This window comes from Acomys minous, assembly GCF_964271855.1.
Source record: "Acomys minous genome assembly, chromosome: 20".
Classification (NCBI taxonomy): domain Eukaryota; kingdom Metazoa; phylum Chordata; class Mammalia; order Rodentia; family Muridae; genus Acomys; species Acomys minous.
The window spans coordinates 13093028-13119233 of record NC_140502.1 but is presented as its reverse complement, the minus strand read 5'-3'; the positions used below and the strand labels follow the sequence as shown (position 1 = coordinate 13119233).

General features: G+C 39.8%; 2 protein-coding genes across 2 annotated transcripts; both read right to left on the bottom strand.

Annotated features, from left to right (window-relative positions):
* Positions 1-10145: 10145 nt before the first annotated feature.
* Positions 10146-11214, bottom strand: LOC311591412 (vomeronasal type-1 receptor 4-like; the record flags this gene model as incomplete). The annotated part of the gene is made up of 1 exon (XM_084770979.1): positions 10146-11214. The coding sequence occupies one exon, from the start codon at positions 11212-11214 to the stop codon at positions 10282-10284; it is 933 nt and encodes a 310-aa protein (XP_084627105.1). The 3' UTR covers positions 10146-10281.
* Positions 11215-22271: 11057 nt separating this feature from the next.
* Positions 22272-24143, bottom strand: LOC311591062 (endogenous retrovirus group K member 10 Gag polyprotein-like; the record flags this gene model as incomplete). Its single annotated transcript, XM_084770430.1, has 2 exons — positions 22272-23744; positions 23865-24143. 2 exons carry the CDS (start codon positions 24141-24143, stop codon positions 22272-22274), a joined length of 1752 nt encoding a protein of 583 aa, XP_084626556.1.
* Between the last annotated feature and the right edge of the window lie 2063 nt (positions 24144-26206).

Here is a 26206-nt window from a genome sequence, read left to right as displayed (position 1 = left end):
AACACCATTAGGACAGCAAACCCTATTTCGACAAGGAAAAGTACTTTCTTCTTTATTTATACAGGGTTCACAGACAATAGCAGACTAATGATTATTCCAAAGGTACAGATTATGTGCTTGGTTTTTCTCGTTATATGTCTATGTTTAAAAGTTCAGTCACAAATAGAAAATATAACCTGAAAAGATTTTACTTTTATCTGTCCTAGAACTCCACTTTAAAGATTCTTAAGAATGTGTCCTCCAAATATAACATATTTATTATATAACAGCCTGATTTTAGAGTGGCAGTGTTTACAGTTTGAAAACGCTCCAGAGAAACAGAAAATATCTGAGCAAGTCTTCTTAGGAATAGCAAATACTAATACTGAACATCTTTTACTAAATGTTTCTTCATCTGTGCTATAAAGTCAGAAACATTTACTTTGGTCATTCAGATTCTGCTTACATTTAGAGTATGACTAAGCAAGGAAGGATAGGTTGGGACATATTTGGTCTTATCTATCATTGCACAATACTATCAATGTAACTACTCTTCCATGATACCTTTCCAAGTTCACATGGAAGAGACTTCAAACGAGTCATTGTACCAATGACTATAAAATACAGAACGGTTACTGATGGCTCTAAAAGCAGAAGATAAGTAAGGTGTCAAATAAAAGTATGTTTACCTCCAGAAACAGATAACATACTTGACCTATCCAGGACTATGAGTGTCTTATATTTCCATTTAAATGTCCACTATAGGAATGAAATCATGATGAGTTCACTCCTCCTCCTCTTTCTCTCCTTCCTCCTCCTCCGAGAACTACTACTACTAAGATACACTACATGTCGTGCAGGCTGAGGTGAATTTTCACAATGATTTATTACAATAGTCCTTCAGCACCTTTACAAATGGCTTGCAATGTCCTGTCTTAGCCTTAGTCAGCCACAGTTGGCAAATTAAATAACAGTAAGAACCAACAGGAACTGGGACAAAGTTAGGAACACTTCCGTCACTCTCACTCACCTCTTAATTATGCAATTATTCCTATACCTTTCTCAGTTCCATGGATCTATTTCTACACCACCTTCTCACTACCAAACTTGAACATATACTAAGTCCTCTCTTCTTTGCTGACTCTGACACTCCGACTGATATCAAAGTACTCACCTAGATTCTTGCTTCTGCAGGATGGTGACTCCATTCAGCACATCTCAGACTCATTAATAAGCAGGGCTGTGAAAGAGCCAGCTCAAGACCTGAGGGCAAGGTCTGTGTCACTGTGACCTCACCTCCCTGCAGAACTGCAATTTTCTTTTCATCTGTAGTGGTTATGACAATGCAGACTTTGGGAGACAAAATCATTTATGAAACTTTCTCCAATTGTCAATTGACAAAGAGTTTTGAGAGTTCCTTGTGAGTAGCTCCAAAAACACAGATTTAGGGAGGCATTGAGTTTTGAAGATGCCTCAAAATTGAATGGGGCACTGGAAGGTGTTAGTAACATTGGAGTCACATGCATAAGAAATTGAAGTCCTTATATCTGACTCAATATAAACTTCACTTACTTTTATTTAATACAAATCAACTTAGTTTCTTTAAAAATATTAATAACATTTGTTGTAGTTAATATTCCTTGTATATTTTATATCAGCATGTGAGTTTTATTCAAGTGTACCCCTCAGTTTAAAATTATAATTTTTTAACAATTATAAATTTTTATATCTTTCCACCACTATCTCTTTTTTAGTGTTCCTGTGGAGTAATTTTAACACAGAAAATGTCTATTCTGATTATGTCCAAATACCTCATAAAAATGTGTGACCTAGCTGATATGCAGACACACATTTAGCAGACACCTTTAATAGGACACAATGAAGATGAATTTAATTTGGAGAAGAAATCACCCGTTGTGAAAATGTGATATCTCATTGAGAGGCAGACAAAGGGATGAATCAGAGAAAGATTTGAGAGAATAGGATGTACCTAACTTCATTGAGAACAGAAAGGAAACAGAGGCTACTATTGGAAACCAATTTGACAGTTTCTTAAAAATTGGAAATAGATCTATTCTCATGATCCAGCTATACCAGTCATAAGCATACACAAAATATGTTCCAGCATGTTACAATGGTATTTGTCCAGCTCTGTTCATAGGAGCTTTATTCGTGGTTGCCAGAAACTGGAATCAACCTATATGCCCATCAACTGGACTATGTATACCGAAAATGCAGTTCATATATACAGTGCTTTATTAATCAACTATTACAAACAATGCATTATGGAATTTGCAGGCAAATGATGGAAACAAGTAAAGATCATGATGAATGAGGTAACCCATACACATAAACACAAACATAGTGTGAGCTCTCTATAAATGGATATTAGCTGTAAAATAAAGGATAATTTGTCAACAATCCACAGAGTCATAGAAGCTAAGTAACAGAAGGAGCAATGAGGCATTCTTGAATTTCACTGAGAAAAAGAAATAAGACAGACATCTTGGGTGGATGGAGAAGGATGCTGGACAGGAGTGGGACTGGGAATGGGAGCAAGTGGGATCAGGTAGGGGAAAGATGGAGCTAGAGAGTACAGGGAGAGAAGCCTAGAATGGTAACCCATGTCAGAAACAGTCTAGAAGCCAAGGGCAATGGAAACTTCTAGTAAACCATGAAGGTGACTGTAGCTAAGACTCCCAGTAATAGAAGATAAGGATCCTTAATTAGCCATTTTTTTTCTAACAAGGAAAGACTTCCAATAGAGGTTTTGACACTTCAAAACAGCTGAAAATTTTTTGACCTATAATTTGTCCTGCCTACAGGATGTGCTGAGACAGGAGCCTAGTATAATTATCATCAGGGAAGTTTCACCCAGCAACTGATGGAAACAGATGCAGAGACCCACAGCCTAACATGATGCATGGCTTGGGGAATCCTGTGAAGGAGTAGGATGAAGAATTAAAGGAGTCAGAGGGGTCAAGGGCATCACAAGAAAATGTACAGAATCAACTATCTTGGCACCATTAGTGACTCAGAAAGAATGAATTTCCAACCAATGAGCTTTCATGGGACTGACAAAGGCCTTCTGCACATCTGTCTATGAGCTACTTGGGTGGTTCTTAGTAGTGGGAGAAAGGGCTGAGTCTGACTCTATTGCCTGCTTTTGAGACCTTTTTCCTCCTTTTACCCTCCTTCTGTCTAGACATGTCTACCTCAATGGGAGAGGATGCCCTTAGGCTTACTGCAATTTGATGTGCTGATGCTGGTTGATAGCCATTGGAGGCCTCTCCTTTTCTTAAGAAAAATGGAGGTGTAGACAGGGTGGAAAGAGGTAGGAAGGACTGAGAGGAGAGGAAGGATGAGAAACTCCAGTGGGATGTAAGGAAAATAAATTAATTTTATGTAAAAAAAGTAAATCAAAACCCACAGTTGCATATTTTGAATGTTTTTCTCAGGTAATGCAGGGAAAATATTATAAAATACAGAATGTGTATGGCCTCCTATCTTGCACAGGACAGTATGGTGTGACTTCAGATGTTATATATGATGCACGGTCCCTTCTTCTTACAATCTTCTATCAATAAAAAGGCGAAGAGACTCCTCATCCACATATAGTTATTGTCTTTGTGGTGCTCGCGCCACCGCGGTACCGAGTCGAGGGCAAGGGACTTCGAATTTAACTCGTACACACACACACACACACACACACACACACACACACACACACACACACACAAAATACCGAGGGTCCTTCCTGCTAAGAGAGCAGCAGCCGTGGTGGTGGTTTATTATTCTCCTTACCAGAGTTCCAAAGAGTCTTCTTATAGGCAGCAAAACAGGAATCCTCCTCCCAGGTGAAATCCCTCAAGAGGTGATTGCACACAGGAGGACAAGTCTCCAGGAAGGGCGGGGCGCGTTCTCAGGGCACTAAACATGACTAGCTAACCAAGAGAAACACAGACATGGAAGCTGCTAGAAACAGGACATGAAACAGCAAGACAGGCAGGCAGCCCAGCCGGGCCTGGTCCCTACAGTCTTAGTATTCTCCTCAAGCACGGTGGCTAGAGGAACCTTTTACATCACATCTAAAACCATGAACAAATGCAAGTCTATCAAGTTGTTCATTAACTATTTTTTGTCGTATGTCTATAAAATTAACTAAGCTATGTGGTAGAAAGATGGCTCAGTGTCTAAGAGCACTGACTGATGTTCTAGAGTATTGAGGTTTATTTCTCAGCACCACATGGTGACACACAGCCACCTCTCATGCCAGTTCCTGCACCTCTGAGGTCCTTTCTGGCTTCTATGTGTCCCTGGCATGCATCTGTTACATGGACATACATGCAGACAAACACCCAAACACATAAGATTAATTAATGGTAACTAATATAAATTTAATATACAAACGTTACTTAGATGTGTAATTCAGAAACTTAAATACTAGTAGATATATTTGAGGAAATTGTATCTTATATTACACATAGAATCTCTATCACTAAACACCTACTGATCTGTAAAAAAAAAACAAAACAATATATTATGATCCATAACTATGTCTAGGAGATGGAGAGGTGGCTCTTTAGACAAGATCACTTGCTGCTTTTGTAGAAGACAACGATTTGATTGACAGAAGCCAGAAAATGTATCCCAGTCACCTGTAACTCAGGGTCCATGGAATCCAATGCCTTCTCCTGCCCTCCGAGGAAATTGCCTGTATATTGTATGCATACATACTGTTGTCAGTTACATAAACATATGAAGTGAAAATGATTTAAGAAAAGGAAATCTATTCACACATGTTGACGTTTTTCTACAGACTCATTCCCTCCCTGATGAGCAATTTTAATTTATAACTGTTCAGTGAGAGGGAACATGTCTCTTCAGGGTTTGTAGCAACTCTTGGGCTCTACAACTCCAATGGATGTACATATACTTTCAGATTTAATGACAGCATTAATTATATTTAGAGCTTTATCAAAGAGGAAAATGAGGGGGAACTTATTGTTAGGGGTCATACAATAGGAAAGGCAAAACAGCTTGGAACTAATGGAATGCAGGCCACCTGTTAGCACCGTCGCTATGGGTGTGCATCTGAGAGGCAGAGCCCCGAGGGCTATGTGTTCTGAGGACCTCAAGCTTTTGTGGACTGTCATTTTGCTTGTGGCGCTCATGATCACCACTTCCCACATATTCTTAGAGTTTTATGAAAACACTAGTGGGGTTTCAAGCCCCTCCTTGGGCAGTGTCAATGGCACATACAATATTAGTGATTGATCTTTTCCAAGCATGGCTGCTGGAGCCAACAAATGATTCAACCACCAAACTTAGAAATAATTTAGAGATGTAGATTATTAATAAAGTTGGGTTAAAATTTTTTGTTAGTGGCTTTCCTGTATAAAATTTTCGGGAACAATTTGAGGTTGGAAAGGCCTACTCTTGATACTAATGAAAGGGATTTTTTGAGGTCAGATAGCAGGAAGAATGTCATCCTGACTTGAACTGGCTAATGTTCTTCATTTGCTAAAGCTGGGTTTGTGACAAAAATTGATTAAGAACTTCGTATACCTATTTTTGCCCTTTGATTTCTGAAATTATTTAAAGAAAATTTAAAGAATATAGATGTGCATCCTGATAGTTTAAAGGTACAATGGCTGATTGCTTTCTATATAAAAGTTTAGATTCATGATTCTTTAAAGAGTTTTTCTTTATAAGATTACATTGTAAGATGAATAATAAAATGATCGTAGCCTGCATTTTTTCCCACATTTGTAGTAAATAAAACCATGTGACAAAAACATATCTGGCCTGCGTACATTTTGTCTATGTATTATATTTTGCTTACATATGAGTGTATTTGGGTTCTTGGGAGTAATTTGTTTTTCACTTGTAATACATAAGGTATATGATCATGTCTCATTGTAATTGTTGATTTGAAGAAACATAGGATCCAATCACATTGAGTCAAGGACAGCCAAAGCAGCACAGAGAAACCATGTCTTGAAAACAAAAAAGATGTAATTTTTAATATTGCTTGAAAGATTTTACCAGGATATATAAGCTGTAGGAAAATAAAGTTGTTGAGTTTAGTGTCATCTACTGTGTCCTCCGTGTGTGTGTGTGTGTGTGTGTGTGTGTGTGTGTGTGTGTGTGTACTGAAGTCGCAGGGAAGATGTTCAGAGAGATACAAATAGAAATAGGAATGAACAATTAGGGATAGATTGATTATCCTATTTTATTATACACATGTAAGAACTTTCCAAAGAATAAAAAATATCAGAAGGAAATATCTATAGGTAATGATATAACAATTCCATGTAGTAGCTTTTAAAATATTGTATATTTTTTATTTATTTCTTGAGTCTGTTTTTGGGGTTCTATGCATTATCCTGTATGTTCCTGTGTGACCTAGATTAATTTTAGCGGACAGAAGAAAAAGAGATACATAAAGGGGTCAGAGTGTCTTACAAAAGCTATGTTTTATGGAATACAAGCTTATTAAAATACATAGCACCTTATTTAGAGTTTTCCAGAGAGGAGAAGTGAACATAATAATATTTTATTATTATTTTATTTTTATTTTTATTATTGTTTATTATTATTTTTATAAATTATGATAATAGACAATCATAAAATGAGGCAAAGTCATTGAGAAGCTAAAGCAAACACTTGTGCACAAGATATTTCAAGGAAAATATCAAATATCAAGCACACAGCTGCCTTGGGATCTACCCTTAAGCCCTTAGTGAGGGAAAAATTTGTACTCAGACAGCATCCCCTTAAGGCCTGCTCAAGCCAACATCTGGCTCATCCTTTGCGTATTTCTGGCTTTAGAGAAGAAGTTGTGTCCCCTCTATATACAATAGTCCCTCAGGGGAAGCCTTTGTCCATTGGGTTCCTCAAACCTGTGCATATGTATAAGTGGGTACGTGTGCAAAGTCACCACTGCTATTGAAATATCCCAAAGTATAAATGGTTAAACTTGACCATTAATTAAGTTGATGGACTTGAGAATTACTAATATGTACATATATAATATTAAATAGTATTATAACTTTATTATATTGAATATCTATAATTTCATTGAAGTGCATATTCTGTGAGGATGGATAGCTCCATATTCCCAGACAGCATGGCACTCAAATCCTGTTGGATTCTCCGTATGGTGCTTGTCAAATGAGCAGAAGAACTACTGCACATTGATGGACTGTTTGATTTTGAAAGCATCACACCAGCAACAGAACAGGATGTCAATAGTGTAGTATGTATATAAATATATATACATATGAAATACCAAAGAATAATTTTAACCAATAAAAAGAAAACTGTTTTTCTTAATTATTAAGGAAAAGTTGTTCTACTCAAAAACTTCTTCCATAGAGCTATAACATGTAAGTTCCTGTCTATACTTTGTTATAGCATTTTAAATGTTTTGGGATTCATGTTATAAGACCCCCTCCCCTGTGCACCCGCCATAGCAAGCATAGCAACAGTAACGCTATCTTGCAAGGCAAGACTAGAATAATGGGTTCCCGGGATAAAATGGGGCCTGGGGCCCAGAGGAAAGAAATGGAAACATGCTGAAATAACAGAAACAGTTTGTCCTTGTCAAACAAGATATTTATGGTCGGCCACCTGGCCCAGGGAACGGGTAAACTCCCCTGTTCCCAGAGCCCATCTGATGACCGGGCCATAACCTCAAATCATGTCAAACAAGATATTTATGGTTGGCCACCTGGCCCAGAGAACGGGTAAACTTCCCTGTTCCCAGAGCCCATCTGATGACCGGGCCATGACCTCGCCTCATTTAAATTTACCAATCAGAGCCCTGTAACTATGCTTCTCGCTTCTGTACCCGCGCTTCCCGCTCAGATCCCTATAAAAGGCCCCCGAAAGACTCGCTCAGCGTGCCAGCCTCTCCAGAGACTGAGACGCCCGGGTACCCGACCCCCCTGCAATAAAGCCTCTTGCGTGTTGCAACCGAAACCTTGGTCTCGCTGGTTCTTGGTGGGGGTCTCCACGTTAAGACCACCGTGCTGGGGGTCTTACAATGTTTAGGGCACTTTTCCCATTTGGGATTAATTTTTGTGCAGAATTGTAGATACAAATATAGTGTCATTTCCTTCACTGTGGAAATTCTATTTTCACAGTGCCCTTTGTTGACAATGCTTTTTTTGATCCATCATACTTTTTTGGCACGTTATTGAAACATTAAATGGCTGAAGGTATACGTACACATGGCTGGGTCTTCAATGTTGTCCCTTTGTTACATCTGTGTATTTATGTCTTTATAATATTTCTTAAGATTTGAATGGTATCTTCCCCAGCATTGATATTGATTGCTGTGGCTAACTAGGGTCTTTTGTAATGCCATATGAATTTTAAAATTATTTTTGTTTATTTCTGTAAAGAATGAGATGTGGTTTTTCATTGGGAATGTATGTATTAAATGTGTAAAATAGACAGGTAGAAAAAAAGGGTCACAGCTTCTATCCATCTGGACAGCCATGCACTTTGCCAAGACGGGGAGAAAGAAGCATAGCATTTGATGTTTGATCTTCGCTATTAGAACATATAAGTACCACAAAATAATGAATCTCATCATATATTGGTATATCCAAATACAGGCTCAGACATTACATCACACAACATTATATTCAACATCTAAATATCTGGAAGAGTTCTAGGCATATTGAAAGTTAGAATGGGAACTGAATTCTCAAGTGTCTGAGGGAGTTGAACACCAGGTAGCTTAGTTTTACAATGAAGCTTAATTCTTTATGGGTTAAGATGGTTTTAGGTCTCTATAGGTGTGATAAGTGGATAATGACAATATGTGACAGAGATTGATTTTTGTTCAGAAATATAGATGCTCCAAGATAGGAATGATGTCTTCTTCAAGGCTGACAAATACAAGTAGCCCAAACACTAAGAATGTAACATTTATACAATTCTTGATTGTGTTACGGTTCTTCTTGTCAGAGGTAATCTAATGTATATATGTGTAATAATATAAATGTATATGTACAAATATAAAATAATTCCAAGAAAACTTTAAAGAAGAGACAGCATGGAGAAGGAGAAATAGCTCTTTAGTGTTAAGCTTTTGGCTTTCTGCTCTTGGCATGTCATGTGACCTAGCTGGCCTTTTCCATCTGGGACATGAGCTGAATAGTAAATTAGTTAGGTGCTTTGTCTGCATTTCTGAGTGAGTAAGGTTTTACCCCAGCATCCTAACTCCTGAGTCTTTTTTAGTGAAATTAAGTGATTGGGATCTCTTTCTTTAAAACAACTGGAGAACATGTGGACTTTTTTCTTCCTCAGTTTGTGTGACCTGGCTTAATGTGATCCATTATCAGTCCATCATTTTTTCTACACATGTCGTGATTCCAACTTTCCCTGTAGATGATGTAGTACATTTTATATATGAAAAGTATTGAATGTTGGATTTTCCTGTTTATGGAAAGGAAGACTCCATTTCATTGCTACAATAAATAAAGTAGCAAGGATACTCCATATTCAAATATTTCCATGGTATGAAATGGAGTTCACTGTGTATAGGCCCATGATTTGAATACTTCAATATAATCATAATTCCAATTTTTGACTTTTCACCAAATCTCAAAACTGACACCTGTAATAGCTGTATTAATTTCTCCAAATCCTTTTGCTGATGTTAGCATTATCATGATGCTAAACCAATGAAGACAGAACAATGACAAATAAAGAGTAAAAGAAATAAGCATGATGATAAAAATAATCACTAAAATATTAGCAAAAACTTCAAAGTCATGTCAAAACTATCATTCTTTTGGATAGATATTTGTAAGAGGTGGTGACTGACATTACTCTTAATTTCGATAGGACTGGTGCAGTCTCTAGAAGTTGTGACGGTAATACAGCCTTCTGAAGAATAAGTTCATGGCCGGACATGGTTTCAGTTTTCCTTGCAGATAGAATGTTGTCCCTAAAAGCTGGCCATGATAGCCATAAGCATCCAAGCTGCCCTGCCAGAATGAACATGACACGAAGCTTAGTATTATTGACAGAGTTCTTGCTGACCCCTTGGCTTATCAGATGTCCAAAAAGAAGACTCTCCCAGCTGCAAGTTGATGGATATGAGACTCAATATGGCCAGCCTGTGTCAGCTGCTACTTCAACAAGTTGAAACACTTCTTTGGTCATCTTTCCAACCTTTCAAAGACAAAGTGTCACCCCCCTAGTTAAGTCTCTGTATTGACCTATGGAGGAAAGAGTGTGAATTATCCACTGCATACAGAGCAAGGCATATCACTTAAATAATTAAGATATAATTAAAAAAAGGTTATTCCTCATCGAGAACAACCTGAGTCTGGGCATGACAGAATAATGATTCCTAAGGACAAAAGGTCCAAAAGAGGGAAAACAAAGAGAAATGAAGGGAGTGATGGTCACCAGCCACCAGTTGTGTTTAGGCAACAGAGCAATGCAGCCTCTTAAGAAGGAGGATAGAGTATAAAAACCCAGAAAGAGAGACACGAGGGACAGGATGTTATGGGTGGCTCTGGACTCAGGGGAAGTTCTGCTGGAGTTATGAGTGCTGCGGATGTGTTGAGCCATCTGTTTGTGTTTGAACAGTAGGACAATCATGGAACCACTGGACCACGCAATGAGCCCAGAAAGGAAGACTTCAGGACACACCACCAATGCTGCATAGAGGGAGTCATTAATATCATCACGCCCTACAGTGCAGCAGTATCCAAAGTCTCGCTTTCTTGTCACATTTTTTGTACTTCTTTTGCTAAATGTGTACACAAAGAAAGTGAAATTTATCAACAAATACATGACCCAGATGATAAATATGCAGCATCCAATGTACTTCTCAGCTTTGCTTTTATGATCTGTCCAATATGATTTCCTAGGATTGATTGTCATGGCCTGGAAGACACTCAAGAGACATGTGGTTCCAATGGACACACTCCGGGCAATTCGCTGAATGTACAACATGAACTTGCATCCAAAGTCATTTAAAAACTGCTTCAATCCCCAAACTGCCATTGTGTGGGGAACTCCTGTAGAGAGAATGGTCAAAGCATTGGCTGCCATTATATGCATGAGAATCAAATCTGTGGGCTTCAGTTTGCATTCTCTGTAGTAAAGACCTAGATAGTAGAAGATAAGAGAGAAATTTCCCAAAATTCCAGTGGTTGTCTGCGATAAGAAAACAATTTTGATTGCCACATTCCAGAAGCTCATTTTGTGATTCTTTACAATTTCCTTTAGAGAATGTCCACACAATATCTCTGGTTTAAAGAATAAGTGCCAATGATTTCAGGTTGTGGTGAAAGAGGAATCCACCAATCCATAGAGCCATTGATAGACTGAAACAGAGGGTCCTTTATACTTCTGAGTACAAAGCCAGAAGGGAAACATAAAATCACCTCTTCCAGAACTTCCTTAGAAGAATGGTTACTTTGCATTGTTTTACTGTGAGATTGTTCAATACTTATAATATACATAGTGATGGAAGAAGAGACAAAAAGTTCCACATGATATGAATCATACAAGATGATTTGATGTTGGTTAGTGAGAAACAATAAAAAACAAACATGAGGCAGGACATACAGAATTTGTTGATATTTGCTCATAAAAGTGTAAAGGAAAAGCACTTTAATAATTATGACAAAAATTATAATTTTGAATTTTTAAATTTGTTTTTAATTTATATATTTCCTTTATATCCTGATCATAGCCTCCTCAATAGTTGTCTTCCAGTTCCTCCCTCTCATACTCATCCCACTATCTGTCTTGCCCTTGTCCTCAAAAAAGGGGAGCGCACGCACACACGCACATGCACAAGCACACGCACACGCACACGCGCGCGCGCGCACACACACACACACACACACACACACACACACACACACACACACCCTTCGGTACATCTTCTCCTAAAAACACTGAGTTCAACTTCATGCACTGAGGCAAGACAAGGCAGCCTGGATAAGGCAAAGTAATCAAAAGCAGGCAACAGAGTCCATAGACAGAAGTCACTCTACTTACTAGGGGACCCACATGAAGATCAAACTGAGCATCCATCACATGCATGTTGAAGGCCTAGATCTAGTAGATGCATGTTCTTTGGTTGGTGCTTCCATTTCTCCATAAGGCAGAAGCAGCTGTGAAGAAGTTAAAACACATTTTGAGATATTCTGAGACGTTAGTGACTATCAGATACTAGCTGTTTTTTCTCTATGTGTTGGTACGTCAGAGAGAATGGATACTGAACAAAACAGAAATTATTCTATTAAGTGAATTATTCCAGGTCCAAAGAGATCACTAGCCTGTATTCTGTCATAATGTAGTTTCTTTGCTTATGGTTATAACACATGTTTGTTTATGTGGGATAAACGTCTTGAGCCAAATAAATTGTGATGCAGCTCATTAGATGGTGACAAAGAGCTTGCATGAGAGGCGGTGTGAAAATAAAATGTAATATGAGAGTAGAAGAATAAGTAATGTGCTTAAAACAGATAACGTTAATGGGAGCAAAAGTGAAAAGAAAAAGAGTTAGATCAACCAAAACACTACATATAATGAGGTTTAAAAGAAACTAGCTACTTTTAGGTTAGCTAAAACAAAATAAAATAAAAAAGAACAAAACATGAAAGAAAAAAGAAATAAAAATAACAATCTTGTACATTTTTGTAAATTGACCAAGAGCTTATAACTTGTCATTATCTGAATGTGACTGCAAACTTTGTAGAACACTGGTCACATCTGTTTAGGAAGGAAAAATACAAACATACATGCTAAGAACAGCCCATTGCTAAAAAAAAACAACAGTAATTTTTTTTGTCAAAGAAAGAAGAATTAATAATCCAGTGTTGTCTTGAGAGCATAAACAGGATAACAAATACATGTGCCCATAAACAGTTCATGATTAATTAATCAAAATACACATCATAAAATTCTATAAACTTGTAGACTCCAGAAAAGTCTTACACTATTGTTTTATTCTACTGTGTTCCATGTGATGTTTCACTTGGAAAATTTCCATGAGATATATGGTTATGAAATGAGATATATGGTCAGAAATAAAACAAGAAAGTGATTTTGGTTTAAGGTTTTCCTTGAATGGCAGTTTTGTTGGCAGCTGAGGTCTGCACATAAAATCCATGGAAATACATTTGAGAGTATTAACCCAACGTATCTCATCCAATATTTGCGCACAATGATACTGACTGAGCTCAGACATCATGTTTTAGTCTAAAGTAGTGATAGTAAAGAGAGGACAATGTGTTGGACTGCCGGTCAGTACACATAAGTTGGAGAACACTCTTAGGATATCAAACCCTATTCCCACAAGAAAAGTAGGGTGAGAGCCCCTGAAAAAGCCAGCAGAAGAAACTGTAAATTAGTACTAGACCAAAACAATCCCAGAAAGCCCACCATTGTTACATGCTGATACGCCACACAAGGACAGTCAACAAGCCAGTCAAGAACTAGAAGAAAATTGTCTATAAGGCTTGGTATCTGTAGAAATTATTATGAGTAGGATGGTGAGCTGGCTAAAATCCTTTTAATTAATGTGAGATACCCTTGAATGTTTGGGGCCCTTTCAGAATGGTTTGTTCACTGCGGACAGTGTGATCCGCAGAGGGTATAAGGAGTCAGTGAGGAAAGTGAGTCAGACCTGATGGTCAGTGGCTCTTGCACCTCTGAGTGAGTAGCAGTCAGATCACTTCTGCGTGTCTGACTGACTGACTGTCATTCAGACTGCTTCTGAAACATTGAATGACTTCCATCATGGCGCTTCTTTATTTATACAGGGTTCACAGAACAAAAGGAGACCAAGCCTTATCCAAAACGTGCAGATTATGTGTTTGGTTTTTTTTTTCACTATATATCTAGGTTTACAAGCTCAGTCACAAATAGAATATACAACCTGAAAGGATTTTACTTTCTTCAGTCCTATAACTCCAATTTAAAGAATCCAAAGAATGTGTCTTCCAAATATAACCTATTTGTTATATTACAGCCTGATTTTAGAGTGGCAATGTTTACAGTTTGAAAACACTCCAGACAAACAGAAAATATCTGAGCAAGTCTTCTTAGCAATAGCAAATACTAATACCAAACATATTTTATAATATGTTTCCTCATCTGTGCTATAGGAAGTAACATTTACTTTGGCCAATCAGATTCTTCTTACATTTACAGTATGACTAACCGAGGAGAGATAAGTCGGGACATGTTTGGTCTTAGCCAACCTCGCACAATAATTGTAATGCAACTCTCTTCCATGATACCTTCCCAAGTCCAATGGAAGAGGCTTCAAACCAGTCATTGCATCAATGACCATTAAATACAGAATCAGTTACTAATGCCTCTAAAAGCAGAAGATAAATGTGGTGTCAAACTAAAATACATTTAAATCATGAAACAGATAACATCCTTGCCCTATCAGGACTGCGAGCTTCTTATAATTCCATTTAAATGTCCACTATGGGAATGAAATCATGATAAATTCACTCCTACTCCTCTTTCTCCCCTCCTCCTCCTCTTCCTTCTCCTCCTTTTCCTCCTCTTCCTCGTCCAACTACTACTACTAAGGTATACTACATTTCATGTAGGGTAAGGTGAATTTTAACAATGATTTATTACAATAATCCATCAGCACCTTTACAGATCACTTGCAATGTCCTGTTGTAGAATCAGTCAGCCATAGTTGTCAAATTAAATCATAGTAAGAAACAACAGGACCTGGGACAAAGTTTTAAAACCTTATGTCATTCTCACTCACCTCTTAGGTATGAAATTATTCCTATGCCTTCTCTCTCAGTTCCATGGATCTTTTTCTACACCAACTTCCCATTACCAAATTTGAACATATACTAAGTCCTCTCTTCTTTACTGACTCTGACACTCAGACTGATAGCAAAGCACTCCCCTGGATTCTTGCTTTGCAGGATGGTGACTCCATTCAGCACATCTCAGACTTGTTAATAAGCAGAGCTGTGAGAGAGCCAGCTCAACGAGGTCTGTGCCACAGTGACCTCACCTCCCTGCAGAACTGCAATTTTCTTTTCATCGGTAGTGGTGATGACAATGCTGGCTTTGGGAGACAGAATTATTTAGGAAACTTTCTGCAGTTGTCAATTAACAAAAACTTTTAAGAGTTCTTGGTGAGAAGCTCCAAAAATACAGTGAATTTGCGGGAAGCATTGTGTTTTTAAGATGCCTCACATTTGAATGGGGCACTGGACGGTGTTAGTAACATTGGAGTATCATGCATAAGAAATTGAACTCTTTATATCCCATTGTGTATAGAGTTCACTTACTGTTTTTAATACACATTAACTTAGTTCTTTTAAAAATATTTACAACAACTGTTATAGTGAGTATTCTCTGTATATTTTACATAAGCTTATGAGTTTTATTCAAGTGCACCGCTCAGTGTACAATTACACATTTTTATATCTTATCATCACTATCTTATTTGTTCCTGTAGAGTAATTTTAACCCAGCACAATGGGCTACTCCAATTATGTCCAAATACCTGTAGGTCTGTGTGACCTAGGTGAAATGCAGACACACCTTTAGCACACACCTTTAATAGGAAACAGTGAAGGTAAATTTAATTTGTAGAAGGAATTACCCATGTTTAAATGTGATATCTAATTGAGAGGCAGACAAAGTGATGAATCAGGAAAAGAACTGACAGAATAGGAAATGCCTAACTTTCATGAAAATAGAGTGGAAAGAGAGCCTACTTTTTGAAACCAATTTGGCAGTTTCTTTAAAAATTTGAAATAGGTGTAACCTCAGGATGCAGCTATATCACTCATAAGAATATAAAGAAAATATGTTCTATCATGCTACACTGATATTTGTTCAACTATGTGCATACAATTTTATTTGTGGTAACCTGAATCTGGACACTGCCTAGACACCCCTCAACTGAAGAATGAATACAGAAAATGTGTTTCATGCATGCACTGCTTTATTAATCAGCTATCACAAACAATGGCATCGTGAAATTAACAGGCAAATGACTGAAACAAGGGAAGATGATGCTGGGTGAGGTAACCCACACCCATAAGGACAAACATGGTGTGTGATCACTCATAAGTGGATGTTAGCTGTACAATAAAGGATAACTAGTCAACAACCCACTGAGTCAAAGAAGCTAAGTAACAGAAGCAGCAGTGTGGGATTCTTGAATTTCACTGAGAAAAAGAAACAGGATAGACATCGTGGGTGGATGGAGAAGGATCCTGGACACCGGTGTGAGTGGGAATGGGAGCAAGAGGGATCAGGCGGAGGAAAGATGGAGCTACAGAGTACAGGGAGAGATTAGAACGGGAGCATATCTCTGAAACAGTCTAGAAGCCAAGGCAATGGAAACTCCCAGGACACCATGAGGCGACTTTACATAAGACTCCTAGCAATGGACAGAATGGAGCCTTAATTAGCCATCTTCTCTAACCAGGAAAGATTTCCAATAGAGGTTTTGGCACTTCAACCCAGCTGTAAAATCTTTGATCTATAATTTGTCCTGCCTACAGGATGTGCTGAGACAGGATCCTAGTATAATTATCATCAGGGAAGTTTCACCCAGCAACTGATGGAAACAGATGCAGAGACCCATAGCCTAACATGATGCATGGCTTGGGGAATTGTTGCGCGCAGTCCCGCCGAAAGGATGACGCAACAACTTCAGGATTCTGTTCACGGCAGTTTACTGTTACGGCTCTTCTAGCAGGATGGAGAAAGACCCAAACCCCGAGCGGAGCTCTGCTTAAATAGCCAGCAAGGCGACGTGCTCGTCTGTAATTGGTGCTCAGTCTAGATCCTAATTATAATATTGCCAATGATTGGACGGCGATGTGAAAACGAGTCAGCCTGTCCTTGCGCATGCGCAAGCAGTAAAACAGCGTCAGCAAAGAGAACCCGGAAGTCGGAAGCCGGCGCCATCTTGTAATGGCGGGAGCGGCTCCCGACATCTCCCCCTCTTTAATTATATAGAAGGCTAGTTTAGCTACTGTACACCTTCATCCCGTGCAATGGGAACCTGTGCCCTGGGAGGTGTGTTGAGACCCTGTACACCTGTAGCCCGTGCAATGGGAACCTGAGCCCTGGGAGGTGTACAGGGCTGCACTGAACAGCATCCTGGTGCAATGGGAACCTGTGCCCTTCAGGAATGCTGTGTGTCCAGGCAGCGTCTCAACGATTGAGCATACTAAGCCAAACTTGGGGAGAAGTTCCTTGCTCTACAGCCAACATAGCCTGAATTACGGCTTGATTTTTCAGATACTGTTGTTTTTTAAAACGGCAGAGCAACCAAAGACAGAGGAACAGACCCGCGAGCAGGCATATACCAAACATTCCCACACCAATCCATTCTTTAAAATAAGAAAATGCAGAATGCAGCCAAGAAGTAAAATCTCCGAAGGTAACGATTTCTGCTCGAGTCCCATTCAACTGTGCAATCTGAAAGACAAGTTGTCGGGATAGCCTTTCTGCTTCCAACGTCCAGTTTCCTGCAAGATAGTCTGAAATAATTCTACTTTGTTTAGTAGACACAGCAAAATCATAGCTTAGAGGGGTAACACACACATGTTGATAATGAGAAATGCAACTTGTTTGAATAAGTTGATATAATTCGTCCATTTGTTCCTGTATTAAATCCATTCTCTGGTTAACCAGACGCATGCCAGACAGGACATGAGCATTGAATTTCTCTTGGGTTACTAAGGCAGTGGCAGTCTTTTCCACCACTTGATTAATAGTCTCAGCAGTTTGTACTTGATGAGCCATAGCGACGGCTGCAGTGGCAGCTGCCGCTGCTGAAACAGTAATAGCCGTTATAATGGCTGCAGTAATTCCAAAATCACGTTCCTGTCGAATGAGATTCATAATCGGAAATTTCTCAGGGTCTGCCTCTACAGGGATAGGTACAAAGGTAGGCAGACGGACTATTAATGCCAATGACTGTGAGCCATTCCAACATTCCGCCAAAAAACAGGATGTGGACATACAGTTAAGATTCTCGGTATCATTACTGTCTGCAAGTAAAAAGAAAAAAGGGGGTCTAGTACAAATTGGGGAGGCTTTAAAAGAATGATTAAAAAGCTTTTGGTGATAGGTTATATTAGTCAATTTAAAAGCTTGATTCTCAGTGCCAGCTGTCTTAAGTAAGGCTGTTACATTCCAAAGTTCATGGTTTACCTGGCGAAAGGAAGAGAAAGCAGACAAGTCTGTAGTTGCCTTGGCCTCATTACTCAATATCCATTGAAACCATGGCCATCCAGCTATACCACTCTCATTGCCCTTATGAGATAATATAAATCTATCTAGTGGTGGAGAGAACTGAAACCCTAAAGACAGCTGAGAATTTGAGCTCTCTCGAGATTGACAGTCTCTAAACGTGGGAGGAAAACTATAAGCAGGAGTACACCAGGGTGCAGCTCTAAATTGAGTGGCATTCTTACAAGTCACATTATTCCTAAAAGGAATAACTGTTTGGCTAGTAATCATGTATGTGAAAACAGTGGTGCTAGCTGTTACATTTGGCACATGTTGTTTTCCATCCAGACTAATGGAAATGGACTGTAAAGGAACAGCAGCAGCCGAAGCCCCTGTACCAAGATCAATCTTCGGGTTAACAATTTGCTGTGGTTCCAACCAGGCACTTAAGTTGGCATGCTGGAGTCGAATACATGGCATGAAGCCATGAAATGAGAAGCAAAGAGTACCAAGCAAATGAAAATTAGACTGATTAAATGGTTTAGGGTCTTCCCCAAACGCAGTGGCACAGGGAATCTCTCCTTCACAGGAGGTGGAGAAAAAATGGGGAAGCACAGTTGAATTAGCATGTACTGGCATGGGCATGGGCCATGTTTTTGTTACAGCCCATAATTTCATGGCTAGGCTAAGAGTCAAGGACGGGAGGAGAAGAAGACAGATCAGGTTCCTGATTGGAGTCTTCATCATTCTTCCTGGATTCCATAACATCTTCAGTCCTGATGATTCTTGTCAATCTTGTCGGCACCCAGACAGGATTTTCCTGGTCCTGTGGAAAAACACAAACAGCTCCCCTGGATCTTATTAAAATAGGATCCGGTCCTTTCCATTGATTATCCAAAACATCTTTCCATTTTACTGTTTCTCTGGATGTTTTATGATTGACGTGCCTGTCTGCAGCAGACCGTCCTTCAGAATCCAAATTTAAAAAATTTATAGTAAATAAAACAAGGGAAATTTTAGCTTTAGGTCCCATAGTAATGGGGCCTATTCCCTCCTTTTGTTTTTGTAAAAACATTTTTAACGTACTATGAGTCCGTTCTACCACACCTTGTCCCCTAGGATTGTAGGGAAGGCCCGTGACGTGGCGAACCTGCATTTTTTGGCAGAACTGTTGAAAAGTTTTTGAAGTATAAGATGGCCCATTATCAGTCTTGATTTGTAGGGGCTTGCCCCAGGCCGCCCAAGCCTCTAGACAATGAGCTATAACATGTGCGACCTTTTCTCCTGCAAGGGGAGTAGCATGAATTATCCCCGAGCATGTGTCTACAGAGACATGAACATATTTCATCTTTCCAAAGGCTGGAATATGAGTTACATCCATTTGCCAAATATGAAGAGGTTGTAGTCCCCTAGGATTAACTCCTATAGCAGGGGGATGTCTGAACTCTGCACATTTGCTACATTTTAGAACTATATCTCTAGCAAGAGCCCGAGAAATGCCAAATTTATATCTAAGAGTATTAGCATTAACATGATAAAGAGTATGAAAAATTGTAGCTTCTTGGACTGGATCAATATTAACAAAAATCTGTTTAGTAGCCTTGTCTGCCAAGGCATTAGCTTCTGCCATGGGCCCAGGAAGCAGAGTGTGAGCCCGTATGTGCTGAATAAAGAAAGGAGCAGTCCTTTGTCTAATAGATTGTTGAATATCCAGAAAGACTTGTAACACCTGACTTTTAGTATTAATAAATCCTACAGTTTCCAAAATTTGGACTGCTCTAACTACATAATGAGAATCTGAAACAATATTTAATGGCTCTGAAAACGTTCTGAGTACCTCAGCGACAATGGCACATTCTACAAGCTGAGGGGACGTGAAAGGGAAAACTTTCTGAACCACTTGACCCTGCACCACAAAACTTCCAAGCCCAGTGCTGGAGCCGTCAGTATATATATCAGTAGCTCCATCGATGGGTTGATTCCTTGTAACTTTTGGAAAAATAAAAGCATGATGCATCACAAACTGTAATAAGGGATGTTTAGGGTAATGATTATCTATTTTCCCTGCATAGGAGCATCTTAAAATAGCCCAAATATCAACGGTGGAACATAACACTTGTACCTGATAACTGGTATAGGGAGTAATAATTAATTGTGGCTCTATGCCAAAATGAGTAATTGCTAATTGAAGTCCTTTAATGGCTATCGCAGCCACACGAGTAGGATAATGACTCAGAATTTGACCAGGGGATGCTTGCGGATGTACCCAAAGCAAGGGACCCTCTTGCCATAACACTGCCGTAGGCTGTTGAGGGGATGGAATAATGCATAACTGAAATGGTTTAGCTATATCAAAGCGGGTCAGGAAAGCCTTATTTAATTTTTCCTCAACTAATTGCAAGGTTTTGGAAGCTTCTGGAGTGAGTTTTCTGGGCGAAGTAATAGCCGTGTCACCTTCCAAGAGAGCAAATAGAGGTCTAAGCTCAGCTGTTGTTAAATTTAATGAGGGTCGAATCCAGTTAATGTCTCCCATCAACTTTTGAAAATCATTTAGAGTCCGTAATCCGTCCTTTCTGATAGCAAGTTTTTGAGGGATTACTTTCGTAGGAGTAATTTTTGATCCAAGAAAATGCCCAACAATACCTTCCTGAACCTTTTCAGGGGCAATAATTAGCCCTCTTTTTTGAAGGGATGATGAAAGTGCAATAAATGCCTGATGCAATAACGCTTCATCATGGTGGCATAACAATATGTCATCCATATAATGACAAATTTTAATTTTTGGAAATCGCTTCCTAATTGGTCGAGTGGCTGCATCAACATAAAGCTGACACATGGTGGGACTATTAGCCATGCCTTGAGGTAGTACTTTCCATTGGTATCTCTGATCTGGTTCCTCATGATTTATACTAGGCAAGGTAAAGGCGAAGCGTTGTCTATCCCCAGAGTGCAATGGAATAGAGAAAAAACAGTCTTTGATGTCTACTATTATTATATTCCAATATTTAGGCAAGGCTGACAGAAGAGGGAGACCTCTCTGCACAGGTCCCATAACTTGCATTTGTGCATTTATAGCCCTAAGATCATGAAGCAATCTCCATTTTCCTGATTTCTTTTTAATGACAAATATTGGAGTATTCCAAGGAGAGATGGATTGCTCCAAATGACCGGTAGCCAGTTGTTTTGCCACTAGCTCCCTTGCAGCTGACAGTTTCTCAGAGGTCAATGGCCATTGAGGAACCCACACCGGGCCCTCTGTTTGCCATGGTATAGGTATGGCATCCCCAATGGCCCCTAGGAAAAACCCAATCCTGTATGTTCTAATCTTTGCTCAACAGATATTGGGCTAGTCCTCCCTTGCAAAGCTTTTCCTAATCCTTTTCCTGGGACACATCCCATGTTTTTCATCATATTTTGACTTTGCTTAGAGTATTCATTAGTAATTCTAAAATCCATTTGTTTTAAGACATCTCTACCCCAGAGATTGACAGGAAGTGATAAGACATAGGGTGTAAAAGTTCCTTGGTGCCCTTCTGTATCATTCCAATGTAACTCCATAGCACTTATTGCAGGAGTTTCTTCATATCCTAATCCTTGTAGGGATTGTGATGATTGATTAAGGGGCCAGTCTTTCGGCCACCAGGACATAGCTATAATGCTGGTATCCGCCCCGGTGTCTAACAATCCTTTAAAGTCTTTTCCATTTACTTTTAAGATCATCATAGGCCGTTGGTCTAATTCTAGAGACAGAAAAGTATGTTGTCCACCAGACGAACCAAATGCCCTTGTCCCTCGAGGGGCTTTTTGGCCTGGAAACAGCTGATGTAAACTTGGTAGGACCAAGAGCTGAGCTATTCTATCTCCAGGTGCTATAGCACTAATTCCTTTTGGGGAAGAACATAATACCTTAATTTGGCCCTCAAAATCCTGATCGATAACCCCTGGATGCACTATCAAACCTTTTAAAGTGGTGGACGATCTGCCTATAATGAGCCCCACGGACTCCTCAGGTAATGGGCCAGCCAAATCTACTGGAATCGGTTGGCAGCCCATCATAGGGGTTAATACTGCTCTGGTGGTGGCACACAGGTCCAGTCCTGCTGATCCATTAGTTGCTCTCCTAATGGTTTGGCTCTCACAAACTCTCTGGATCTGTGTGTCCTGCGTTCCATGGCCCCATTGTGTTCCATAGCCCCATATATTTTTGGGCCCTGAGGTCTGGGGCCCTTCCTTCCGTTTTTTGAGTCCTCTTCCCCTTTTTCTGGTAAAGGCCTGCCCCTAATATCTTTGACTGATCTACACTCATTTGCCCAATGTCTCCCCTTCTGACAGCGGGGACAGAGCCCAGGTTGTTTATTAGCTCTTTCCCCACCAGATGCTGTTGTAGTTCTGCATTGTCGTTTTAAATGACCTGTCCTTCCACAATTGAAACATTTCATATTTGCTGCCTTTTGTGCGGATAGCACTGCAGCAGCAATCCCTGCATTCGTTAGGGGTCCTCCAATCTCCCTGCATGCTTTCATCCATGCATTTATTCCTTTCCCTTTCCAGGGAGTTATGGCATTTCTGCATTCCCTAGTACAATTTTCGTAGAGCAGTTGCTCCACAAAAGGCATAGCTGCTTCTTGATCAGGGAATACCTTACCCGCCGCCTCCATCATGCGCGCCACAAAGTCAGAAAATGGCTCATTAGCTCCCTGAACTACCTTTGTTAAATTTCCTGTTACTTGTCCTTTATTAGGTATGCTTCTCCAGGCCCTCTCAGCAGCCTTATTAATTTGTTCATAGACCTCAGGGGGATAAGTGGTCTGATTAAGTCTCCATTGTCCTTGTCCAGTAAGCATGTCAAAGCTCCATTGAGGATGTGCATTAGCGATATTCTGATTGGCTTGCACAGAGCATAATTCAAAATAAATGGATTTCCAATCCAGAAATTGACCCATGGATAGACATGCCTTAACGGTGTTATACCAATCATCTGGCGTCATGGCATTTTGAGTCAATCTTTCCACCAGAGCCACTGTAAAAGAAGCTCCGATTCCATAGGTTTGTACTGCCTCTGCTAATGCCTTCAACTGTTTAAAGTCTAATGGTGTATGCTGACGGACATTATTAGCATCTTGCCATACTGGGAAAGCCAGTGATATTTTCTTTCTATCCCTTTTTGAAATTAAGGTTCCAGATCCTTTTCCTACTGGTGACTGATCCATATGCCCTTTTCTCCCACTAGGGCGCGAGGTGGCGCCGAATGCCATCATATAAGGAGGCGGGTCAGGCCAGTATCTTTCAGACTCATATCTAGCTGCTTCCTTTTCCAGCTCGGCTTGGTCTTCCCTATTTAGAACTTCCTCTTTTTCTGATTCTGATGATTCTTCCTCTGCGGAGGACGTCTCCTCACTAGAGGAATCCTCTAACTTGAGATTTGTAAACTCCGTCAAAGTTGGATACAACTTAGGTCTAACGGAGTCTGTTTTCTTAGACTCTTGGTCTTTTTCTCTCTTGGACTCGTGGTCCTTGGACTCGTGGTCTTCCTCCTTTTTTATTTTTTCTTTTCCCCGGGTTTTCTTTTTAGCTTCCCTTTTCTTTTCTGTTTCCTTTTCTGCTTCTGATAGACTATCCTGGTGATCCGCTAAAGCTCTTTGTCCTGCTCTTACCTGTTCTTTGCAGTTCTCATCCTCAATGCATGATTTTATCAATTTATAAACTGGTAGGGTTCCTGGTCTCAAAGTTCCCCTCTCTTTTTCCGCCCTAATATCATTCCCTAGCTTATCCCAGCACCCCGCAGTTAAGTTTCCAGATATCTGGAACCAAGGAGCCACCCGATCAACCTCCTTTATAAAATTCTTTAGCACACGATCTGGGATTTTCAGTTCCCGTTCCTGGAGCAGCGCCCGCACTGCGTCCAAGATCGGCTTCACTTGAAGGTTTCCCATACCTCCTTTTTCTACAGGAGCGGGACGGCCGCCTCAGTTATCTTACCTGAGAATTAAGGCCAAACTATTCAAGGTCACACAGCGGATAAGCGCAAACTTTATCCCGTTTCCCACAATTAAGACACAAACAACAAAACACAAAGAAGACGAAACTAACAACGAGAAACGGGATTCCCCACTCCCAGGAAGTCATACCTTGCAGAAAAGTACCGCGGTTTTCACTCTGCCAGCGCTGAATCCTGTCTCGACGAGCAGTCGGGGTCCTTCACAGCAACCTTCACCTCGGGGTTCGGCAAATCCCGGGTTTCGGCACCAGATTGTTGCGCGCAGTCCCGCCGAAAGGATGACGCAACAACTTCAGGATTCTGTTCACGGCAGTTTACTGTTACGGCTCTTCTAGCAGGATGGAGAAAGACCCAAACCCCGAGCGGAGCTCTGCTTAAATAGCCAGCAAGGCGACGTGCTCGTCTGTAATTGGTGCTCAGTCTAGATCCTAATTATAATATTGCCAATGATTGGACGGCGATGTGAAAACGAGTCAGCCTGTCCTTGCGCATGCGCAAGCAGTAAAACAGCGTCAGCAAAGAGAACCCGGAAGTCGGAAGCCGGCGCCATCTTGTAATGGCGGGAGCGGCTCCCGACAGGGAATCCTGTGAAGGAGTAGGAAGAAGAATTAAAGGAGTCAGAGGGGTCAAGGGCACCACAAAAAAAAAAACCTACAGAATCAACTATCTTGGCACCATTAGTGACTCAGAAAGAATGAATTTCCAACCAATGAGCTTTCATGGGACATACAATATTAGTGACTGATCATTGACAGGTATTTCTGTTGGAGCCTACTAAGGAGTGTACCACCACACTTAGAAATAATTTAGAGATGTAGATTATTAATAAAGTTAGTTTAAGATGTTTTGTTAGTGGCTTTCTCGTATAAAAATTTGAGGAACCATTTGAATTTGGAGAGTCAAAGTCTTGATAGTAATGGAAGGGATGTTTTGAGGTCAGATAGCAAGAAGAACGGCAGCCTGACTAGAAATGGATAATGTGCTTCAGGAGAGTTTCAGAGATATGCCCCCAGTCTAGTCTTTTTTTCCCTGTACTCTCTAGCTCCATCTTTCCCCTACCTGATCCCTCTTGCTCCCATTCCCACTTCCAGCCCTGATCCTTCTGCATCCACTCAAAATGTCTTCTATTCCTTTTTCTCAGTGAAATTCATGAATCCCCAACTGCTCTCTTGTTATTTAGCTTCTTTGACTCAGAGGATTGTGGGCTATTCTTTATTTGACAGCTAATATCTACTTATAAGTGAACACACACCATGTTTGTGTTTATGGGTATGAATTACTTCATTCAGCATGACCTTTCCTAGTTCCAATCATTTGCCTGAAATTTTTATGCTTCCACTGTTTGTAATAGCTGAATAATATATCACTGTATGCATGTACTGCATTTTCAGTATCCATTCTTCAGCTGAGGAATATCTAGGCAGTTTCCAGTTTCAGGTTACCACAAATAAAGCTTGTGTGCAGATAGTTGAAGAAGTATCATTGTAGCATGATGGAACATATTTTGTGCATATGCTTATGAGTGATATAGCTGCATCATGAGGTTATATCTATTTACAATTTTTAAAGAAATTGCCAATTTGTTTTCCAACAGTAGCCTTTCTTTCCATTCTATTTTTATGAAAGTTAGGCATCTCCTATTCTGTCAGTTCTTTTCCTGATTCATCACTTTGCCTGCCTCTCAATTAGATATCACATTTAAACATGGGTAATTCCTTCTACAAATTAAATTTACCTTCACTGTTTCCTATTAAAGGTATCTGCTAAAGGTGTGTCTGCATTTCACCTAGGGCACACAGACCTACAAGGTATCTGGACATAATTGGAGTAGCCCATTGTGCTGGGTTAAAATTGCTTTACAGGAACAAATAAAAATAAGATAGTGGTGGAAAGATATAAAAATTTGTAATTGTACACTGAGGGGTGCACTTGAATAAAATTCATATGCTTATATAAAATATACAAAGAATACTAACTGTAATAGTAGTTATAAATATT